Below are 24,808 nucleotides of genomic sequence, written 5' to 3'. Positions count from 1 at the left end.
TGACTAACGTCGCCTACTTTAAAATGCTTGAAATTGTAATGGTATTTCGTTTCACAAGCTGTCTGACTGAACAGTTAGCTTGTATTACGTTTACAAATAAATGTACAAATAATACCGCGCAGCTACACAAACGTAATGTCAGGAGATACTGTAGCGACTACTACTCCTCACGGCGAGTCTTGCCCTTTAAGTGACACTGGGGGGCGGCGACGCGCGCGCCAGGGTTGCGTTATCAATAAAGTTTCCCTCCTCAGGATTATTGGATTAAACAGTTTCTGCCTCGGTTACCTGCTTCAATACATTGTTACTGTTAAAAATGCACTTCCAATAAAGTGAGTATTGGAAAAATTTATTTTGCTGCTGAATGTAACTATTAAAGTAACTTGTAATCTAACGTAGTTACTTTTAAAATCAAGTAATCAGTAACGTAACTAAGTTACTTTTAAAAGGAGTAATCAGTAATCAGTAATCGGATTACTTTTTCAAGGTAACTTAGCCATCACTGTCCGGGAACTCTTTCATTTTGAAGGGTGCGCTCCGGGAACTGTCTGCCTCGATCCGGTAACTTTCAAGCCTACTAATTATAAGTTATGAAGAAATCTGTCTGCGTTGAACCAATTAATTGAACAAATAATTCTATAAAAGACATTTTTAAACACAAGATCCACATTCCTAAATCACATAAGAGCTCTCCTTTTTAGCGATGCCTTTCCGTGTCTCCCCTATAAAGCTAGTTATACTTTCGTGAGTGACCGTAGCGCGACTCCGCACACCTCGCGCGCGTCACATTCTTTGCAGTGTCCTCCTGAAACGATATGTGGTAGTTATAAAGAAACACCCCTCAAACACAGGGGAAGGAACATTTACCTGACCAATTTTAATGTTGTATTGTGTTTCAGATTTGAAAAGTGCTGGAATTTAGGCTAAAGTACTTGAAAATGCACTTAAAATGCACTTCTGCACTTAAAACACTTTAAGTGTTCTGTTTACTGGGAGCAAAAACAGTCCGAGTTTCGAACGTAACATGGGCGTGGCTTCGGACTTGAGAAGAGGGTGGAGTTGGATGTGGGCGGGGTTGGATGTCCAACTCCGCCTTCCTGCAGGCTGCAGCGAGAGGCTTCTCTCTCAATCGACAGCAGCATTCTGGAGCATGGTCAGTGATTTGTGTCGGCCTAGGTCTTGTGTACTGCCCTGGGATCCATTTATGATTCTTTCCTATAATGGTCAATGCAGGAAAATATTTATACTTATCTCTGGGCACTATGATTTAGGAAAATCCTGAATGATTTTGTGAACCAGAGGACACACAGGTTCAGATTAACCACTTTATTTAATCACAGTTATATTTTCACTGATTAAATAGTACAACACATGGGATATAAAATGATTAAGGCCTCCCCAAAAAGAAATAACAACTGTAATTCACAATTATCAACAGAAATACTTTACAGAAGTAAAATATTTTAATGCCTCTACATGCCAGATTTGGGGACACACAACCTGTTTTTCATCTGATATTAAATTGAATATAATATGGTGTTGTTCTCATATCCGTAACTACAACATGCAGGTGAGTCATGCTGTGTGGAATAAGATGAATTCGACATAGATTAAAAAAAGAAATTCCAAGTTTCTGCTCCATTCCACTTCCTTAATGGAGATGATGTTAATCTGCTTCCTTCTTCTCCACTCTGTGCTGCACAAGTCACAATGACCCGATCTACTTTAAGATGAACACCAGTTCTAGTGATCTCAGCAGGCAGCTGATTCACTGCCAGAGTCTCACACCCTTTCTGCCAGGCATCACCATAACCCCGTTCTCCTTAAACGCCTTAAAGTGGATCAGCTGAGCAAACGACACCCATATTTTCATCCTCTCCATCCATTTCTCCATCTTCTCCACCCATCACATCCCACCTGTCTCCCACCATTCGCTCCACCTGCCCGTCACTGATCTTTCTTCAGGATGCAGCAGTAGGACTTATTCCCCACCCAGAAACCTGGCAGGAGCTTGTCGGTTAAGGTGGTTTTGAATCTGTGCATCAGACGCACCTCCTTGTTCTCGCCCTGGCCTCCCTGCACCGTGTAGAAGTTGATGATTCCAGCTGGCTGATCCACGTACACCCCTATGGTATTGCACGCGGCTCCTGGTATATCCACATTCTCGCCGTTGTGCCAGGCTTGGTAACAGGAGCCTGCCCAGCCCACGGCCCACGACACTGCGTTCTCTCCCAGGCCGCAGGGGCCGTCTTTAAGCTTGCGTGCAGAATTCTCGTACACCACCCCGATCACCACCCAGCCCTCATACTCCACCTCCCAGTACCCTCGGATACCAAGCACACCCTCCTTACCCAGCACCTGCAGGTGATTAAAGAGACAGACAAGCAGAAAGACAGGTAAGCAGAGAGACAGATATATATATATATATATATATATATATATATATATATATATATATATATATATATATATATATATATATATATATTCACATTTAAAAGAGTATATTTTACACTGCAGTAATCGTTGATACAGTTCTTGCTAAATTCTGTATCAACGTAAAACCTTTTAAAAGTAGATTTTATGACAGTAACTTCAATAGCTCCACCTGAACCTTAAAGAAAACAATGCATTACGCTGAGATAAACATGCTTGTCTGTGTATCTGCTCAAATTTTTACCAGTTCAAGAGGAGCTGAATTTTGGTGCGTATTGTGCTCACACTTCAAAGGAGCCACACCAGAGTTCATTTGGAAATGAACCAAGAGTAACCCGCTCTAGGGGTCTCGACCCACTGACTCTGTGTGCTCTAGGGGTCTCGACCCACTGACTCTGTGTGCTCTAGGGGTCTCGGCCCACTGACGTAATGTCCTCTATGTACATCTTCGACAACACGGTGGCTTGGTGGTTAGCACGTTTGCCTCTCAGCACTGGGGTCTTGGGTTCTAGTCTCTATCTGAGTGGAGTTTCCATGTTCTCCCCGTGTTTGCGTGGGTTTCCTCCGGGATCTCCAGTTTCCATCCACAGTCCAAAAACATGGAGGTTAGGTAAATTGACAGTCCCAGACAAATTCTGCCTGAGTGTGTGTCTGTGTCTCTCTGTTCAATAAAAAGTATTGTCTGAATGTGTGTGTGCTTGTGTGCCCAGTGGTGGATGGTGCTCTGCCACTAGGGTCTGTCCTCTCTCCCCTTCCTGCACCCCATTCAGTCCCCCAGGGGGCTGTGGATCCTGGTAGAGAGTACGCTGTGCGCAATTGGTTGCCGCTTCTCGCCGGTGTGTGTGTGATTGGTTGTCTGAGACGTGTACTTAAAATTGTAAAGCGCCTTGGGTATTCTGAAATTCATTTTCATTCATTCATCTTAAGTCTGAGTATATAGTTGTTGAGTACTGAGTCTCTGATAGTCACACACACATTTTTTGCTCTGAACAGTTAACAGTAAAGTAACAGCCGTCAGGATGTGAATGCGGTGTGGTGGAGAAACGCACCTGTGGGGAATGTTCATATCTTTCAGGTCTGTCCAGGACAGGACACACTGCTTCTGTCATCCTTGAAACTTTGGATCCACCCTCAGAAAGCCAGAGCAACTTCTGAGACGTCCTGTCGTCCAGGGACACAGACATCCAGTCTGACACACAGAGGAAGGAAACAGGCAGAGGTGATTAGATGTGGACGCGCAGCCACATTTCAAAGCCCCAGTGGCAATAGAGGGTTTGAGTCACTGTGTGTAAGGGTCAAAGGGCAGCTGGGTCCCTCATCCTCTACTGCGAGATCAGCTCAGGTCTGACACGTACACTTCACCAGCTCCTCCCTGGTGGTGGGCTCGGGAATGCCAGGCTCATAGTGGGGCGTTTCCCCTGTGATGGAGACAGGACGGAAGCATAAGCAAAGGGGGGAGGGGGTGATCATTCTGTTGTGAAATGTAATAAGATAATCCAGTGTAAATTACTCCAACTCTACAAACACAGATGCAGAGGTCATGTGACACTGTGGGGAACACCTCCACAGACACAGAGAGTAAACCTGCAGGCCACAGAGAAACAGTGGGTGAGACAGTGGGAGAGACGGTGGGTGAGACGGTGGGTGAGACGGTGGGAGAGACGGTGGGAGAGACGGTGGGTGAGACGGTGGGTGAGACGGTGGGAGAGACGGTGGGAGAGACGGTGGGAGAGACGGTGGGAGAGACGGTGGGAGAGACGGTGGGTGAGACGGTGGGTGAGACGGTGGGAGAGACGGTGGGAGAGACGGTGGGTGAGACGGTGGGTGAGACGGTGGGTGAGACGGTGGGTGAGACGGTGGGAGAGACGGTGGGAGAGACGGTGGGAGAGACGGTGGGTGAGACGGTGGGAGAGACGGTGGGTGAGACGGTGGGTGAGACGGTGGGTGAGACGGTGGGAGAGACGGTGGGAGAGACGGTGGGAGAGACGGTGGGAGAGACGGTGGGTGAGACGGTGGGTGAGACGGTGGGTGAGACGGTGGGAGAGACGGTGGGTGAGACGGTGGGAGAGACGGTGGGAGAGACGGTGGGAGAGACGGTGGGAGAGACGGTGGGAGAGACGGTGGGTGAGACGGTGGGTGAGACGGTGGGAGAGACGGTGGGAGAGACGGTGGGAGAGACGGTGGGTGAGACGGTGGGAGAGACGGTGGGAGAGACGGTGGGAGAGACGGTGGGAGAGACGGTGGGAGAGACGGTGGGAGAGACGGTGGGAGAGACAGTGGGAGAGACAGTGGGTGAGACAGTGGGTGAGGAGACTGAAGCTCTTGCACTGAAAGCTGTGGATTTCTCTTTCAGAAGGCACTGGCTGCATTTATCACACATGCAAGCAGGCTGCGGTGTTTAAGGGTGCAGGGCCTCCCAAACCCACAGGTGTCGGGTGTCTGTGTAAAATGTGTTGCCCAGTCAGAAAATAGCTCCACTGTAAGACTGCATGCAGCGCGACGGAGGCCCGCCACATCCAATCGTGTTACACGGTTCACGGAAGAGTTGGGGCGCTTACCTGTAGGAACTGCTACTTGAGATCCTTTCCTTCCTGTGGGGGGGGGGTGTTGGACAGAAATGAATGAGAAAGAACAACAGATGTGTGTCAGTCAGGAAGCAACCCACAGACAGAAACCGCGCCAAGTCGTCCTGACACTTTAAGATGACGTCTCAACACTGAGGCAGCTGCAGCAGCTGGAGGCAGAAACGGCGGGTAGGACAGAGGGAAATCCCCCAGCTCTCTGTGTCTCACCCACAAACGCTAACGGGATTACAAGATACCAGCTGCCGAAGCACCCGGTCTTTACACACACCGTAAAGGTTTGGTCCCTCACAAGCATTACAGAATGGGGTGTCTCACTGGGATTGTAGAAGCAGGATCGAGGGTGCTGACTACAACTGCCTTGTCTAATACAAAGGAGTTAGATCAAATCAAATCAAATAAATTTGTATAGCGCTTTTCACAACACATGTTGTCACAAAGCGCTTTACAGGATTTACAAGGTTAACAATACTATGGGTCCAAATCCCTAATGAGCAAGCCAAAGGCGACAGTGGCAAGGAAAAACTCCCTAGATGGTGGGGAATAGGAAGAAACCTTGGGAGGACCAAGACTCAAAAGGGAACCCGTCCTCCATTGGACGTTAAATCACCTGGAAGACATTCATGTAGCCCACACCTCTAGATTATATAAGGACCTACAGATTCTATAAAACAAATAGATTATATAAGAATCTATGGACTACACAAATTGGGGCAGGAGAGTGCAGCACCCACCAGAGGCCCCGAGTGTCTAGGTGAAGTGTGCAGGTCAAGTTCACGGCTGTTTGGGACACCTCCCTACCCCATGACCCCTGCTGGGACATAACCTCTCCTCCCTGCCTGCTAAATGGAACGCAGCTATGCCTGCTATGGCGCACGGTAGCCGTTAGCGTTGATTCATGTACCTCGGGGTCATGCCCGAGGTCATAGACTTCAGCAGATCGCCTCCTATAGGCACGTTGAGCCTAAACTTAATGTTTAGCGTACACACTCATCACACACATCAAAGGCACTGACAGGCGCTTCTAAGAAAACATTTTGGTCTCCGCCGCTGTTATTTTGGAGCAAGGTGGCGGCATGTCTGCTCCGGTTGCGTTATTCTCAGTTTCACGCCTGCGAGGTGTTTTGGGCAGAGAGCTTCTTGGAAAAGTGTCAGTGTGAGTCTCCAGCTGCATCAGCACTGCACTGACCACACACAAGTATGGCTTCTTTTACAGACCTCATTTGTCTTTACTGATCCACCTCTGTCTGCACTTTGCCCCCCTCCTCTCTGCCTCTCTCTCTCTCTGCAAGCTGCCCCCTCTCTCTACCTTTCTCTGTCTCTCTTTCTCCCCCCCTCTGCAATCTGCCCCCCCTCACTCTCTCTCACTCCCTCCCTCTCTCTCTGCATTCTGCCCTCCCACCCCAACACACTCTGCCACACCCTCCTGACTAGGAACACAGCAGTGTTGGGATCAAATAAACTATCAAGGTAAGAATACGCAAACGGATCACTTGTATCATTTGTGGTATGAGAGTCATAATCTGTGTGGTGATACACACAGTGCTGAGAACACAGAGTCTCACACCTCTGTCAAGTTCCTGGCAAGGTGAACACACTGACCTTACACCTGATCTAATGCTCGTGGGGACGGGTGTTCCTGTCCTCACGCACCTGTCCTCACACCTCCTCACGCACCTGTCCTCACACCTGTCCTGCTGTAGTTGCTTCTCTCTCCACATTCTGTTTCTCTCTCCCCTGTCTCCCCTCTCTCCTACACATATGCATTCACCAACCAGCCTTCAAAAATAACAGGGACAAAATCTTTGTGTCATGTCAAAATAAAAGCCAGTGGCCCAAGGATCAAATGCCACGTCTCTCACCCACAAATACAGGATTACAAAATACCAGCAATTGAAGGACCTGTGGTCTTTACACAGCTGTTTATCACAGCCTTACATGATCAAACAGTACATAAAGCTAACGGACTTGATCAGGCCCATGATCAGGTGTGAGAATCACTAGTGATTAAGAACATAGCTGATTCTTAAAGAAGTAAACTGTACAGTAGAAACAGCAGTTTGAGTGATTGTTTCCTCTGATGGGACAATCACAGAGTCAAATTTTCAGCTTTCCAAAGCTTGGCTACAGGGTTGCCAACTTTTGACGTTCGCTTGGAGGGAGATTTTAACCTGGAGCCGGTGGCCAGTGTATTTTGTTGAGCGGGGGGGGCCATATATTCAGTGTTATATCGCCGGTGGATGGCGCCAGAGCTAGCGAACTAGTAACGTATTGAATCATATATGTGGATCTGAGGTAAATAAACTGGATATTTTTTTTCGGCGTGAGATATCGGAAGTGTGGCGTGAGAGCGGTCAAATGCGTGTGTCTCACGCTCAATGCGTGAGAGTTGGCAAGCCTGTGGCTAGGTTCATGTTCCGAAAAGTATCCCAAACAGAGAAGTGTGTGTGTGTGTGTGTGTGTCTGAGGCAGTGATGGGTCAAGATGGAAACTAGCCCTACAGCTTTCTGTAATGTCTTCATGGCAGCATTTACTGTGGGCCTATTTAGAAATCCACCCACCCACCCACACACACACACACACACACACTCAGAAGTCCACCGAGAGCAGAGAGTGTTAAACGAGTGGTGAGGCGGGGCCGGTAGATGGCGGCTCTCCAGATCCTCACGTCTTCCCCTGCCCTCACACACCTGGTCCCTTCACGCTGAGCTGCTGACCTGGATTGAGCACGTAGAGGTGCCACCCCACACCCGCCACTGCGGCTGGCCGCCCAGACGCTTAACCCAACGCCCCTTCAGATTCCTACGTAGGTCCTCAGATCAACAGCATGTTTTGCAGTTCATATTCACTCTAGTGATATCCCACAGTAAATTATATCTAGTTATATCTAGTTATATCCTCCTGTGTTTCATGCCATATCATCCTTCTCTCACCTGTTCTTCAAAGTCCAGTTAATGTAATGTTAACAACATCACACGCATCTTAGCACTTAAAGGACTGGCTTCTCAGAGGAGTGTTACAGCTTTATGCCAATGGTGTTTTGCTACTGGAAATTCATCTAGTAGAGAAATCTTATTGAAGATACGATTCTGCACCTAGAACCTTAACATTACCAATCAATAAGCCTGGGTATAACACCCGTTGGTTAAGCCATCAGGGAAATCTGTGTCCAGTACTAGGATAGAGCAACATTTGGGTTGTCTGGGGTTCCCCAGTGGTCTGGAATGGTAAACACCAGTATAAATAGGCACTACTTAGCTATAACATGGCTCCTCCAGCCTACATTTGGAGATTAAGCTCGATTTAGCCTCTAGCCAAGGCAAGGAGATCAAAATCAATCCCATAGTCCTCTAGATCCAAGCCATACCGGCTGTTTGTTTTGGATGTAGTAGTCAAGGGCCAGTGCCAGGCCCTGCCATCACCTAGTGCAGTGGGTAGATCAGGACAGACCAAAGAAGATCGTGTTCTGCCCCTGTGTTACTGCTGTGGAAGTGATAGCGGCGCAGACACGACGTTACTGAAATGAGACGCGGGTGGAGATGTCAGGCATTCATCTGACAGAGGTCGTAAAAAAAAGAGCGATGGGACAGATGCACAAACAAGGCAACGGTTTCTGAGACCCAGCGGACCCGTTCGCACAAGGCACAGAGAGCTTCTGAAAACCTGCTGCTGGTATTCCACACAGCTACAGCCACATGCGTTGGAGGGTTTGTGGGTCACCCCAGTGACCATCTCCCAAAGCAAAGGAAGAACTTTATTGGCATTTAACAAACACTTGAACCCAGTCACCTACAGATGAAGTGCAGTATGGATACATGCATTAAGTAAACTAATAAAGTCATTTTTAATCCCAGTGCTCTTAGACCTTTTCCAATAACTGATCACCTAAGGGCAGTGTTGGGATGTTACTTTAAAAAAGCAATTAGTTATAGTTACTCACTACTTGTTCAAAAAAGTAACTGAGTTAGTAACTGAATTACTCTATAATATAAGTAACTCATTACCAGGGAAAGTAACTATTTGCATTATAGTAAAAAAAAGTTATATGCCAATGAATAAGGATTTTTTGAAAAAGCAGTTTTCACAGTCAGTTGAAATGAGTAGATCATAAAGGTGTTTAACTTTTGACATTTATTGCACATCAGCAGACCAGTGCAGGATAAAATCCCAAATCTTTGAAATAAAGAAGCAAAAGTAAACAGTTACACTATATAAAGTGCATTTACATCTATCAAATTAAATTAAATTCTCTCAACCTGAGACAACTGGTTTGTTCACAACAGAAGTAAACTTAACAATTAAACCTCTATTCTTAATTAAATAAATCAAATACCCAGTCTGGTATTCAGGAACTTCAAGTATTTTCTTAAATAATGTTTATATACCTTATATCGCCACCGCGTGTAAAAACACTGGCTCTGATTGGCTACCATAACGCTGCCGTAGCCAATCGTTTACTGACTTGTTAAGTTAAACAGGTGTTACACCGAGAACCGTGATCTATCGAGATCTGTTACTCCTCACTAGCCTGGGCAGCGGTCCGCTCGCATTACTGTTACTATATCAATATATAGTAACGCACCGCTTTTAATGACCAGTAACGTCAACGGCGTTGTAATGACAGGAAAAGTAATTAATTATATTATCCCGTTACTGACAAAATGCCGTTACCTAACGCCGTTATTTTTAACGGCGTTATTCGCAACACTGCCTAAGGGAAGCATCGGTGTGGAACAGCACTGGGTGACAAGCAAATGAAAATGCAACACACATGGTAGTGGAGATATGAGATGGTGATAATATCTAAAGAGTGCTGATAAAGTTCTAGTAAGGTATGGTGTGTTTGAAGCAGCTTTGAGGTGTTGAGCATGTGTGATGATCAAAAGTTCAGGCTCTTCAGTAGGCTTCTGGAGTGTGTGAAGGACTCACTAAATCAAATGGAGCCCTACTGCGTATTCCACACGCTGGCGAACCTCACTTGAAAATGTATCTTCTTCATGTCTTCATATTACGCAGTGAAGGTATCTCCACACAGGCTGAGAGAACTCCTTGGAGCCCTGCTGAGGTTGAAGAGATTTGCAACAAATTTTGAAAGAGCAGAGAACCAGTCCTAGGATAGGCAGCACAAGGGACATAAGATGGCTGAACCAAAAGACCAAAAACAAAACTGAGTTACTGAGTCATCTTGCTGCTCTTTGTCCAATCAGGGAGTTCCCTCTGAAGCTGACAGGCGCTGACAGGCATGTAGCCAGAGGTTTACAGGTTCAAGACCCAGCGGCAACAGTCCTGCCATGATTTGACCTTCCCTAGTTTATTCCAGTGATCCATCTGACCTGCGGGCATGAGGTAATAAATCTGGCAGCTCCTGGTGGTTGGAACACAATCCTGGTTACTAGTTTAACTTCCTGAACCTGGAACTAACTGGGCAAATAGATGCATCAGAGAGAGAGAGTCTTTCTCTTTCAAGAGTTGAAAGGGAAACAGCAAAAGATTTTTACAAAAAAAAGTTTTACAAAAAGGAGCATGAATAAACATGTCTGTGTTGTGTTCACATCACGAAACCTGGGAATGGGAGGGGGTGTAGAGAGGTAAAGTGTGAAACTCGTTTAGAGAGTAAAAACAAAATGAGGGTTTAAAATTGGAAGTTTGGGACTTGAGACGGAGGATGAGAGGAAGGAGCAGTAGGGGGTCTCGGCTGGGGGGGTTTCGCTGAAATGACGAATGAGCGGGAAGTGTTGGCAGAAGGAGCGATGTTGCTGGCAAAGGGAAACCCAAATGGGAACATGATCGGAGCCGTGCAGGTGTACACCCCCCTTGCCAATCTGTGTATCTAAACACATCGTAAAATCAACAACACTGATGAATGCTGATAGATAGTCATTACCTCTAATCACCATCATGTCTCTATCTATCTGTTCCTCTGCCTGTATGTCATTCAATTTATCTGTTCATTTATCAGTTTGTGTGTTCATTTAACTCTCTGAATATGTGATTTATGTCCATGTGTGAATTGTTCGGTCACCCTCTGTGTCTACATGATGACAGAACGCTGAAGGTGTATTTATGGGAGAGCAGGGAGGTGCTGGGTTGTTATGCTCCATCAGAGCACACGGTGTCTAAATGAGTGTGGGATGTAAAGACACCTGCGTGCTTCTCCTGACACTTGCATTTCACAGCAGTATGTAACAAGAGCAGTAAACACCTACGGGAGCTCTAGCGTTTCCAGGATATGTAACTCTGCAGTTCAGGACTGCTATGTATAGCAGCTCCGGTGTCTTCACTGCATGCAGCGCAGAGAGAAAGAAAGTGAGCGTTCTCCACGAATGCCCTGAGACTGCAACTGTTTGGAGCAGGATGGACTTTTTGGTATGGGAGGGGTGTATCCCAGAAAAGCGAAGGGGCCGCACCTCTGATTTATCATCATTTGCTGAACACAGCAGCTGTTAAACTTGGTCATGCTCTCAAAAAGCCTATTATTACGTTGCCCTGACAGCCATGGTGGCACACAGCGGTCGGGTGGCACCCCGCAATGCCCGCAATGCGCAAGGTGCCCTCTTCTCATCCCAAATGTCATCACTCTCCGCAAATGCCTCGCAGGGGGCTGGCGCTCCCTTTATATGGCCAAAAGGGCATCGTTATGACGATAGTTATAGGTGCCACCCCATCACGGAGGCATGTGCAGTATTCTCAGTTAGAGAGGTGTACTGTTCCCCGAGGGGACAGTTTTAAGTTGCTTCACCATCTACATTTCAAGAGTTTGAGATTAATCGATGCCATGTTTGAGAAAAGGGACACGAATGTATTCCATCATGATTGGGTTTCAGCCTGCCGAGGGTTGACAGCACTCCAGCTTGTACACACGCAAAGGGCGAAATACCACTCAGCTCATAACAACATAAGTAACATGATAGAAAATCATAATGGATAAGTATGATGTTTTTTGATCCAGGCCTGTTCCTTCTCTGCATTTAGAATTGCACATAGCAGAAGACGGGCAGCGGTTTAACCACTGCTCTTCATGATGGACCTCATGCTGGTCCTCTAGACGTCCTCGCGTCTCTTTAACACAGCAGTCACCAACCACCGGGCCGTGGACCCGTACCAGTCCGTGGGTCATTTGGTACAGGGCCGCATAGTAAAATATATTTTATCGACGATCAGTGTCTGAGTGATGTATTATTTTGAAAAATAAAAGAAAATTGGGATTACATTTCTTTCCTATTACATCCATTGGTGCATCTGGTGAGTTCTTTTTATGCGCTTTATATTTGTTTTTATGCCAGTCGTATCATTTTATTCGTTGAATTTACCCCCCCCCCCACCCCCCCCCACCCCACCCCCCACACACACACACACACACACACTTTAAAGGCCGGTCCATGAAAATATTGTCTGACGTAACAGGTCTGTGGCACAAAAAAGGTTTGGGACCGCTGCTTTAACACGTTCAAGCCCTGACACACTGAACTGATTTCTAAAAAAATCTAACTTACTGTAGAAATAATAAAATAAGCATTAATAATCATTAATCATTTATATATATATACTTACTGTAGAAATAATAATAATCATTAATACATGATACATGATATATATGTATACATACAGTGTATTTATAAATATATATATATATATATATAGTAAAAGTAGAACCACTAATGAAATCATAAAAAAATGATTAAGTTGTCGTGAAAGTGCGTGAAATCACATAAGCGCACGTCTGTGCAGCGAGGTTACAGCAGCGTGTTCGGTTCTCTGTCGTGTGGTCGAGAGTGAAGCAGGCAGCAGTGTGCATGCGTGTGGCCGCGTGGGGACCAAGCTGGTGGGTGTCCTGCCCATGCAGCGGGCCCCCCACGGGGCAGGTGAGGGGTGAGAGAGGCTCCTACCTGCTTTCCTCTGTTCAGGCATGACTCGGGTGCTGGCGGATGTCTGACTGGGCATAGCAGTCCTAGTGGTGAGGCTGGGCTGAGTGCCGTCGTCTCCTCCAGACTACACTCTTATTCCCCCAGGAAAGGGGGTGGGGGCCCCAGGGGTGGGGGTGGAGTAGGGTGGAGGGATCATTGGATACAGTGGCACCCAGAGGGTTAGTTTGGCAACTGTACAGCTTGTAACTTGTGTATCTCTGGAAAATTCAATCAATGTTCAGCACAGGCCAGAAATGCTGCATATATGCACACACACACGCACGCACATAGACACAAACATAAATGCACACACACACACGCATGTACATAGACACACAGATACACACACACGCATGCATAATTAAATATTTTTCTGAACATATTGAATAATACGATGTGAAAACATTTGTTTATTCAAGTTGCAGTTTCAACTGGTATGACTGGTTTCAACTGGTTTCCATGATTGTTGAATAGCAATTTGTGCCCACAAGTTCTCAAATATTTCATGTTGTTAGAACAATTGTTTCCTCTTTCAAAATATCTGAAAATAAGAATAAGAATAATGAAAACAGTATAAAATAATTACTAGTAAAAACTCTTCCGCTAGCTACATGTCGCAGGAAGGCAAGACAATTTCCTTCCAGCCTGTGAATCCTGAGGTGGGTGTGATGGTGATCCTACCTCCCCACCATGTTGTAAATACGTGAATAGCCCAGGCGCTTCAGATTGTGTGCCAAGTCCGACAACCAAAGCAACTTCAACAAGGCCAGCATCTGCTAACTGTGGTGTATCATTTTCACCTGCCTGTCAGTGGAGTCTTGGGGTCAGATTATGCCGTTAGGTGACAGCAACAGCCATCACATGCCCTTTAGGCCAGGATAATCCCAGTTCTGGATAATCCTGTGTCCATCATCCCTCCTTCTACCCTGAAGGATGCGTTTGGCTGGAGGCACAAGCTCTGATTTACTGACATTCCAGCTGATGTTGATGTTGGCCACAGCAGTGGTGTTCACAGGTGTATTGAAATATCAGATGAATGACTAACAGATCAGACGGGTAACCAGCAGCTAGAGGACATAAAACAACCAGAGCCAACAGGGTCAGTGGTTGTGAAACCCAGTAAACACTGGCCGCCTTGGCCACGCTCCTCTGTGATATCCTCTTAAACCACACACACACACACACACACACACACACACCTCTAAAATCCTCCCTATTACTTCACTCCTCTGTTTATCATGCTATTGCTATTCCTACCAGAGAGGAGGTGTCCTGGGAATGGTACTGTAGCTGAGGGTAAGTGTGTGTTAGCTGACCTCCCCAATGTGAAGACCTCACCAGGCTTAGCTAGATACACACCTCGCTAATACGCTCTAGAAAGCAACAAATGCTCGTTCAGCCCAGCTCAGCCAAGCGTCTGCAGGATGCCACAAACTGCTTCATCACCGCAGGAAGGTGTTTACAAAACAAAAGGAGAAAGGTTACACAGATAAATGGACAAAAATAATAAAATGAAAACCACTTAAATAATATCTAATGAAAATTCTAATATGTAATGAAAATTCAAATATCTAATGGCATTTCAAACATCAAAATGAAAGATCTACGTAAACTTGAAACTAAAAGAAATGCAAAATATTACAAATTAAAAGTAATAAATAATATAACGTGCCTATATTAAGTCTGAATAAACAGTATGTTGTGCTGAAGAAAAGTCCAATATTAGATGCTAAAATGAAATGCAAGACAAGACAACAAGACATTTTTAAAATTTGGACATAAAATGGCTACATTTGTAACATCCTCAGAAAGGTCATCCCAGCTCTGGACAGCAGAATGACTTCAAGATGCCTTTTGTGATTCTAACTCACTACTAACTGATCAGCTCCTACCTGTGTGAGAGGCCTGTTGGTGGGTACTCTTCAAATAGATCAGATATATATATCGATCCTAGGCCATTGAGTGATGTACATGTGATTTATACATTTACATTTATGGCATTTGGCAGATGCCCTTATCCAGAGCGACTTACATTTTTATACAAGTGAGCAATTGAGGGTTAAGGGCCTTGCTCAGGGGCACCTCAGTCATGGCCTTAGATCTGGGGATTGAACCCACGACCCTTGGGTCACAAGACCAGTTCCCTAACCACCAGGCCATGACTGCCCGCACAAATACACAAATACAATTTAAATACAATGTACCTGTGTGTCATCTGCAGTGCTGCGATAAGCTATTTGCCTGTTTTAAAGATTTGGCCCACTGGAGGCACTAAGAGATGTGTCCCGTGAGACCCATTAATAATGTCTGCTCTGCTCTCTTCAGCTGCTCTGTCATGTGACTCGTTAAGCCCTCTTCCGTGGTAAGCCCTGATGTTGTGGGGAAAGAAACCGAATTGGTCGTTCGTGCCTGGAGGACTCTCCTTTCACCAGCTCTCTCACAGGGTTCGTGTGTTTGTGGAGCGCAAGCACGGGGTAGAGGTATTAAGACTTTCCCAACAGCCAGCCTGCCCACGCATCTTAAAAAGGACACACTCGTCTGCAAGCACGTTGGACCTCCTCTGGCCTTCAGAACCTGAGCAGGTTGTCCTGGCACAGATTCCACTAGGTGTCAAAATCATTCCTGCAGGAACTTCTGCCCTAGATAAGGAAGCGTTTGATTTTGTTGGAGGTACTGACACGCTCTGAACAGCCTGTTCTACCTCGTCCCTGCGATGCCCTACAGGATTAAGATCTGGGGACTGATCTTGGTCAACCACAATGTTTAGGTGAGCCCTAATGTCCAAACATCCATCCCCAGGTATCTGAGGACCCAGGGTGTGTCAAGAAAACACGACGCCTGACAGGGAGTGTTCATCGATTCATGCTGCCTGCATCAAATTCTGTCCCTCCCATCAGCCCAGTGAAGCACAACTCTGGATTAGTCTGACCAGGCGAAGTTTTGTCACTGCTCAGCGATCTGTTTGCACTCTTCTGCCCACAGAAGTGTTGTCTTCCCGTTTGTCAGCAGTGCCACTTGGAGTGCTGGTCTGATGACGCCCTTCATCCGTGTTCACGATTGATGAGCTGTGCGTTGCTGTACATGCCGCATTTGCGTGACTGGGCACCACCTGTTTGTCCCCGAACGATTCTGGACATCCTCCCCCGACTCCTTCCATCGTGGAGTTCTTTACATCCACAGGATCCCCTTTCACTGGATGTTTTGTCTCTGTCACACCATTCTCAGTAAACTCTCCACACCGTTGCATGAGAAAACCCCATAAGACTAGCAGGCTTAGAAATCCTGCCTCTTGCTAGTCTGGCACTGATGACTCCAACTGCTCAATCTGGTTATTCTAATGTGGATTCACACTGAAAGTGAGCCACACTTCTTTTGCTATTGACAAATCACAACACATGTTAATGTTCTATGTTAATTAAACATTTTATTACACATATTTAAAATTGTGAACTGATCTCATGTGTAAACTAATTTGTAATTGTTTTCTAGATAAGCATTACATTATGACATGTTTTTGCCTTTGTGAAATTCCAGTATTCATATAGCCTATAAAAGGTTTTACTTTCTGGTCAGAGCAGTTATTTAAAGATCTCGGGATCGACGGACTGTTAGTTCAGAGAACTGTCATTTCAAATACCCAAGGTCTACAGAGTGTTCAGACATTTAAAGACTATTCTCTTCTCTAAAGCTCAACTTCTAATCTAAGATGGCAAGCACTGGGTCATCCAAAATGGCTGCCACATCTAGAGCAAGGAAGCCCCTGTGTGGAATCTGTAGCCATGACGACAGCTGGTTCCTTACTGACAGGCTAGGAGATTAATGGGCGCATGAAGGTGGAGATTGTGGAGGTGGAGATCGTGTCACAGCGGAACATTCCCATCATGCATTCCTCTTTCTCTCTGCGACGCTCCTTTACCAAGCCGCTATGCCAGCTATGAGCCTGCCTCATCTCGGACACCTTCATCTTTTAACACTTTTACTCTGTGTCCCTTAAAGGTTTCAGTCATGATCTGTGAGAGACAGGAACTCTACAGCTCTGTGGATAATGATAAATAGCAACCATAACAATAATTAATCATGAAAACAAGAACAAGAATAACAGTGATGATAATAAAAATGCCTTTTCGGCCAGAGGCTGAGCAGACAGATAACAGCTGGATAAACGCTGTGTTTGTTAGTAAAAGTTTAGCTTCTTTAGCTGCAGTAGTTTAATCCTGCACAGGAAGCGGAGATGAATGACAGGGGATCAGAGTAACAGTAGCACTCGGAGCAGCTAATCCACTAAAGACCAGCTTACAGACAACAACTCCGAGCTGGCCCTACACTGACACACACACACACACACACACACTTCACCTAATTTTCACTGTCCATTCTTTCTTTCTTTTTGGGGGGGGGGGCATGGGGCAAATCTGATTGTGCATGATATAAAGATAGAACAGAATAAAGAGAAAAGAAGGTAGGATGTAGGTAAAGACATGTGTAACCAACAGATTAAATGACAGAGAATAAGTCATTTAAGCCACAGTTGCCGGCCACCCACAGACCTTTCTGAGAAATGTGTGTGAGGGTGTTAGAGCAGCAGGCCGACCCATAGCATGTATTCAGTAAAACCCTGGCTTATACACATCGCCAAAGCCTCCACCACTTCAACGACCTCAAACACACCCAGACGACCCCCATGACTGACAGCTGAAGGCCACAGTCACCCTGAGCTGGCATGGATGGCGTTCAATAAGTGGGTCTAGAACATTCCGTCACTGACCTGAAACGTGTGCGGTATAGATGCTGACGGCATGAGCGCACTCTTTATGGATTGTTGGTGATGTAAAAGACAAATTATCAGGCGCACCTGTTAGCAATGGTGATTCAGAGCTTCATAGGGGCCGCAGGTAAGACAGCCGTCTCCTCGGTACCAGCTGAGAATGAATCCAGAAGACAAAGCCAAACGGTTTTACGATTCTAGTCATGTTGGGATGTTTAACATTTCCAGTTACATTTGTAGAAAAGTCTTCACTTCAGGTGTTGTCCTGGATAGCCTGCGTGCTAAAGACGCCGAGTGTCTCAGTTTATTAAATGACCTCCCTGGAGTATCCGCAGCCTGTGTGACCAATATGACAGCCGTTTCAATACAGTCCTCGGCACTTAAGGACAACAGTAAACATGTAATCACACTCGTGTTGAAACGCTTCAGGGCAGGTGGGGATGGAGCAGTAGGTGTCTTTCTACGTCTTACAGCTAAACAAGGTTTCTTGTTCTTTTCTAAACATAGAGAAATGCATCAAAGCTTTTGTTCTTGGAAATCAATCACGTACAATCTTATGCTAGAAAGTAGTTTGGCGTTTCTGCACTAGATCAGAACTGGTGAACATGCAGGATGTAATCAGTCCTCTCCAAGGGTCCTGACCTTCACCTACTCAAACAACAGCGCAAGACTTTTGGAAAATCAATAAGTCGAGTCAGAAATCATTTACAACATATTTTATTCAATAAATCAGTAGTAAAAACAAACTAGCAGTGTGATATCACATTAGTCTTTCTCTGAATCATTACTTACAACACAGGTGTCGTCGCATGAATGAGCATGTTAAGTTATTATGTACAACTGGACTGCCAGCAAGGGCTTCCTGTTGCCCCAGGAATCATCGCCCACCGCCATTGGCTGCGCCTCCACCAGCTCCGCCTCCAGACTGATCTTGAGCTCCCGACATCATCAGGAAGAGAACGAGGGGTACGATGTACATCCACTAAGGAGAAAGATGGAGAATGAACAAAGCAGGTCGTTCTGTTAACTGACGTCTTACTGCATGGGAGGTGGGCGGTGCCTACAGCACCTCAAGGTTATCACAGATTAGTTGCAGTGCTTAAGCAAGAGATTTGATTAACCCAGGGAGGAATTCACCCCCTCTTAGTTTCATCCTTCCTATGCCTCTCTGGCTTCTCCAGAAAGCCGCACTAGTCGCACCTCTGGAAGAGAGAAAGCAGGAATGATGAGACTGATTGGGAAGGATTACTGTAAGCGACAGAAGACCACCAGAATCATCTTGCCTCATGGAAACAGTCCCAGAGTATGTTTGATCACATGACTTCCGTGATTTCAGAATTCAGTGATTTCTACATCGAATTCCCTTCATTTGGGTGTCACTGTTCATTTGATCATGAGCCAGCAGGACAGGAAAGAGAGCGCAAGAAATCCAGGCAAGCAGAGTGAGATGTAAGCTCAACAAGTCTAAGAGTGTGATGGGTGGATGGGGAGTGAGAAGACACGCACCACACAACACGCACGCACACACCACACAACACGCACGCACACACATCTACACAACACACGCATACACACACATACACACATCTACACGCACCACACACATACGCACGCGCACACATCTACACATGCACACACATCTTCACACACATCTACACACTCGCGCACGCACGCACACACAGTGAAGAAAACTGAGGGAGTGTGACCATGATCAGGTGAGCAAAGTAAGAATTCAGTACTTGAAATGCATGGGAATCAGCTCTGCTCTCTGGCACCCCCTGGTGGGGGCTGTGCTGAACTGCTGATCATGAGGAACACTGCTCCTCCCAGAATCAAATACCACTGGAACACAGACCAGCACAGAGTCAACACACAGCATAACATGCCTGCATTCTCTCTTTCTTTCTCACACACATACACACACACACACACACACACACACACACACACACACACACAAAAAGGCCAGGAAGATAACACGACACAATGTCTATCAGAACTATGGCGCGGACGTTGAGAGTTCGTTTGGGGAGTGGACACCAACCAAACATTCCCCAACAAGCACCAACAGGCAGGTTGCATGTTGCAGATCTGAATGAAGGACACACTGGAGAGACCTCCCAACACCAGACCCAACACCAGACCCAACACCAGACTGCCCGTTATGTTTGCTGGGTGCACTGGTGTTGAGGAGCGCTGGGTTTGCTGGTGTGGGTGAACATCGGGTTGTTGTGCTCCAGACTTTATCAGGCATTTGCCAGCAAAGCAACAGGAAGGGATCTCTGAGCATGCTTAGTGCCATGGTCACATGACCATCCGTATCCAAGCAACAAAACCGAGGGCAAAATGAGAACACACATACACACAGGTAATGACAGTGCACATAAAGGTAAAAGAAGAAACGAGTAGTGAAATGACAGGGAACAGCAGGTCTCACAGCCAGTCCCAGGTTCTTACAGTCAGACAACAGCATCTAAAATGGACAAACAAGTCTGACTCTGTTCTGAGTTCAGAATGGGTCAGGATGTATAGGAGGTTATTTATGCCACACACATTACTTATAACACTTCCCAGTTTTCCACTGTCAATATGTTTACTTACATATTTGGCAAAGAAGGATTTTTGCTCCTGAGGTTTTCCTTTCTTGTCCATTTCTTGTTCCATTCTCTCGATGAAGAGGGCAGTTTCAGGGCTAGAGGAGCATGACACAAGAGAGTTGGAACAACCCGAGCAACAGACAGTGTCTCTGCAGGGACACACATACTGGTGTCCCTCCACCTCTCTGCAGGGACACACATACTGGTGTCCCTCCACCTCTCTGCAGGGACACACATTCGATACAGAGATTAATTAATTCATTCATGACTTTTAATGTTAAGAATTCTGTTCATCATTTTGGCAACACAGTTGTTAATTACAATTCATGCCAATGAAGCAATTTGAACTTGAAGAGAGAGAGGAAGAGAAAGAGAGAGAGGGAGGGAGAGAGGGAGAATGAGAGTGAGAGAGGGAGAAACCTAATAGTGTGCTGAAGAGAGTCCAGATTTTGCGTGTGTGGTCACTCACGATGGTGCGCTGACTGGTGCCATGACGCTGACCGTCGTGTTAAACACTTCCAGGTTTAACTCTTCCTCATCCTCTGCTCCCCGGCATGATCCTGGCACAGTAACTATGGAGACCCCTATAATGTGTCCGCTGACATCGGTGTGCAGCGTGATGACATCACTAAGGCGGGACTCCACAAGAGAGCACTGCAGAGAAAACACTGGTTCTGTAACCGCGGAAAAGTTCAGTGGCCGTGACCCTACGAAAGACACATTGCAGTACAGTAACAGGAGTAGAGGAGACCCACCGCTCTGACGAAGGCAGACAGGTGACCCTCCGGCTGTCTGTCCGTCTCCCTGTCTGTCTGCAGGGAAAGGCGGGGCACACGGACCCGGTACAGGCCGTCCACTGCTGCTACGTCCTGACCACAGGACATGTGATGAGCTCATGCAGCAAGCTGTCCAAACACAGCAGCACCTCCACTGCTGCCATTTGGCATTATTAAAAGTGTTCTTCCATTTATTAGAACTACCTCGTTTCAATAGAAACAGAAAAACCTGTGATATTCAATATAACCATGAAATGGATATTACTAGTTTCTTTATTGCAGGCTTTTGTTCACTTTTCACAGACGTGAAATATGCTCTGATCCCTTTCCCTTATAAAGCAAAATGTTAAACTAGATTATGTTCAAACAGTTGATAGAGATCACAGCCAATTTTGTAGTTATGTAAAAAGCTGTATGAGACATTAAGAAGCAAACCTAGACTTGAAATATCTAATGCATGTGAACAGTACAAAGACTTTCAAGCAGCTACTGAAGTTACTCTGGTTCTCCCAAAAAAGCATGTTCAAATGATTACAGTCCTAGGCCTTCAACATTAGTCCATCTGTGTACAAAAGCACCAAACCTGAGCATGCCATGGCCACATAAAGGCCTTCATTAGCACTGATGATGTAAGCTCTGTAGTTTACTTCTTTCAAGTCACACTGCTGTCTATGAAATGCTAAAACGTTTGGTACATTAGGTTGAGTTGGGTGTGTTTTTGACCATCTTCAAAAGTGGCAGCTGCCTGTCGGTTATAGTTAACCACGGGAAGGATGTTAACATGAATGTTAACATTCATGAGTTAGGATGCCCTTGTGACTGAGGGAAATGTAAATGTCTGAAGTAAAAACCACATACTACGAATCCTCATAACTGCATAACACCATAACATGGTGTTTCAAATCCACATACTATCAAACCAATGTGTTAACACTGCATACTACCACACACAAATGTGAAAACTGCATAAAACTATACTACCATACAACAGTATGTCAAAACCACATACAAGTATAATACCATACCACAGTATGTCAAGACTGCACACTACCATACCACAGTGTGCCAAGGCAACTTGATATTCAAATATTAGGAAATAATTAATCTTTACAAAGATTAGAGCTCACATATGACATTGATTCGGCATAGTATCCACAATATGACAATATGATATTTGCTCATGCACTAACAGCACTAAAATGGGATCATACCACAGATGTAGGATTTAGTGTGTGCACAAGGTTTTCATGCACTGAGGGAGAACAGTTACCTTGAGTGCATTCCTGTCCTCCTCGGAAAGGGACAGCTGTGAGAGGGACACACTGAGGTCTCGTCCCGCCTTCACCTGTATAGTCCCACGCAAGCGGAACCTCGGCACGTCATCTAAGAGGGACAGAAAACCCCATCAAGCATCTCGTGTCACTCAAAATGACACGTCCGAAATGCCATATTTAAGCATTGCGCACTAGATTTCAATGCAGTACATTCTGCTCAACCATTAAAGCAGTAGCTACGTTCTTTCAGTAGGCGACTGGGCAGCATGCATGCAACCTTGGACATACTACGTCCGCCATTTCACCCACGTCAAGTATGCCAATTGCATACTTCAAAATGGCACACAATTCAGTAAGCAATCAAGGTACTTTCCCCTTCCTGTTTAATGCATACTATGTATTCGGACACACCACCCTTTATCGCGTACTGCTTTGGCGTACTGTATAGGAGGGGAGTACCGCATTTCGGACGCAGCCATAGTTTGAAGGTTCGTTAAGTGTCTATCTGCTTGTCTTTGGTCTGATAACCTACAAGACTCACCCACTTCAAAAGAGTGTTCGAGCGGCACAGAAACGCCACTTAGATCCGACTCCACGTCTCCCACCTGCAGAGATTAGACACCAAAGCGGCCCATCACTACTCATGCGGGATTGTGCTGCCAAAGAGTGCCATTTTAACCACAGGAATATCTATAGTGCAAATGGAATATGAATTGAGTACAATAATTAATTCTGGTATTATTACAATAATGACCCGATACAGTCTGATGTACATCGACTAACTACTAGTTCTACGTAACGTTGCTAGCGAACACTGATAGCCTGTCAGGGGGAAAAAGTCGCCGGCAAAACATGGGATACATTTTGGATTAAGCAGGGCGGAATCTATCGATTAGTCCATGGGATCTCACACTGACGTATGACTCACCCTTCGACCATTATTACAGTTTCCAAACTCTGTGCAAAACGCAATAATGATGGTTAGAATGACTCCTATAAACGATAAAGGTCTACTGGCGGCCATCTTGTCGGCGCAGCTGTGGTGCACAGGAAGTACGTAATGACCACGGCAGAAGACGTCGTTAGAGACACGAGCCCAAGGCCTTCTAGATTACAACCAGCTTCTTTTATTCAATATTCACACCCATAAACTATAAAAGTATCTATTACACTAGTTATCTGTTTAATAACATAAAAATTAATAAATAAAACTAAATCTCTTAAAAACAGATTTAGTATAGAATTAGCGTTAGAATACATTGTGAAATAAGCAGTAAAGTACACTAATTTTGGGAAATGTTTGGGAAATTTACACTGTTCACGCTACTGTTCAAACCCTGTATCCCAAGGAAGAGCAGAACGAGTCTTTTGAAGTGGTAAAGCATTTCAATCTGCTTCGAAGCATTTGAAAACCGGCTCTACTACGCCATCTATTGTGCAAACACTACACTGGCAATTTTAATTCGCGTCTGTGTCGATAACACGCTTTACCCCAACACCAGCAGGGTTGCCAACTTTTCAAGATCACTTGGAGTGAGATTTGAACCTGGAGGGTGTGGCGAGTGTAAATTGTTGACGGGGGTGGGGTGGCGAACGTAAGTTGTTGAATCATAGATATGGATCAGAGGTAAATAAACTAGATTTTTTTTTTCGGCGTAAGAAATCGGATGTCTGGTGTGAGAGCGTGTGAAGACAGTCAAATGCGTGTGTTGGCAACCCTGCACCAGTGCACGATGCAGTGAAGTTGGCATGCGTTTACTTTCATAGTTGAATGTATGTGTTTCATCAGAGTATTGCACTGTGCTTATTTTCCTCATATTCATATTCAAAATATTTGCATATGAAAATAGTATATTTGAAAATAGTAACGTTGAAAAGTAGCCTACTGTTGAACACAAAGAAACAGCAGAAATAGAGTTAAATGTTTTTGTTCAAGAAGATCATGTTGTTCTGGCATACTGGTACCGAATCTGCTCCTTTTAAACTCATGATATCAGCTTCTGTTCACAGAGGCAGTAAAGGGAAAATATTTGCAGGCCAGAGTATGTTTTGGGGTAATACTCACCAGAGTGTATGTTTTGGTGTAATACTCACCAGAGTGTATGTTTTGGAGTAATAATGCAGATTGTGCTTCCCAGTACTCAATGAAGTCCTCTGTTCTTGGAAAGCAGGCCTGAGCCATATATTTGGTTATTTCCACAGTTGTTCTTTGGAATTTATGGGTCTAGCTGACCCAGGTGAGTCAACAGCTCCCACAAAGGTTCAGATGGTTGAGCTGAAGGTGGATGGCCAATCTGACTGAGGCTCTAGAGGTGGATGGCTAATCTGACTGAGGCTCTAGAGGTGGATGGGTAATCTGACTGAGGCTCTAGAGGTGAATGGGTAATCTGACTGAGGCTCTAGAGGTGGATGGCTAATCTGATTGAGGCACTAGAGGTGGATGGCTAATCTGACTGAGGCTTCTGTTCAGTCCT

General features: G+C 45.5%; 2 protein-coding genes across 3 annotated transcripts; both read right to left on the bottom strand.

The window, feature by feature from the left end:
• Positions 1 to 1,311: 1,311 nt before the first annotated feature.
• Positions 1,312 to 13,025, bottom strand: LOC143507867 (tripartite motif-containing protein 16). Its single transcript, XM_076996615.1, has 5 exons — positions 12,905 to 13,025; positions 4,995 to 5,027; positions 3,792 to 3,854; positions 3,486 to 3,625; positions 1,312 to 2,358 (listed from the first exon to the last, which is right to left on the bottom strand). Exons 1-5 carry the CDS (start codon positions 12,957 to 12,959, stop codon positions 1,948 to 1,950), a joined length of 702 nt encoding a protein of 233 aa, XP_076852730.1. The 5' UTR covers positions 12,960 to 13,025; the 3' UTR covers positions 1,312 to 1,947.
• Positions 13,026 to 18,388: 5,363 nt separating this feature from the next.
• On the bottom strand, positions 18,389 to 23,416 carry emc10 (ER membrane protein complex subunit 10). Of its 2 annotated transcripts, XM_076996614.1 has the most exons (8): positions 23,263 to 23,416; positions 22,876 to 22,939; positions 22,331 to 22,443; positions 21,040 to 21,153; positions 20,754 to 20,938; positions 20,289 to 20,379; positions 19,427 to 19,529; positions 18,389 to 18,669 (listed from the first exon to the last, which is right to left on the bottom strand). In XM_076996614.1, the coding sequence occupies exons 1-7, from the start codon at positions 23,356 to 23,358 to the stop codon at positions 19,443 to 19,445; spliced, it is 750 nt and encodes a 249-aa protein (XP_076852729.1). In that variant the 5' UTR covers positions 23,359 to 23,416; the 3' UTR covers positions 18,389 to 18,669; positions 19,427 to 19,442. The 2 variants fall into 2 exon arrangements, with proteins under 2 accessions (XP_076852729.1, XP_076852728.1); XM_076996613.1 differs by lacking the exon at positions 19,427 to 19,529.
• Between the last annotated feature and the right edge of the window lie 1,392 nt (positions 23,417 to 24,808).

This window comes from Brachyhypopomus gauderio, chromosome 2 (genome assembly GCF_052324685.1).
Source record: "Brachyhypopomus gauderio isolate BG-103 chromosome 2, BGAUD_0.2, whole genome shotgun sequence".
Classification (NCBI taxonomy): Eukaryota; Metazoa; Chordata; class Actinopteri; order Gymnotiformes; family Hypopomidae; genus Brachyhypopomus; species Brachyhypopomus gauderio.
Note: the sequence above shows the minus strand (reverse complement) of the source record. Positions and strands in the feature narration are given on the sequence as shown.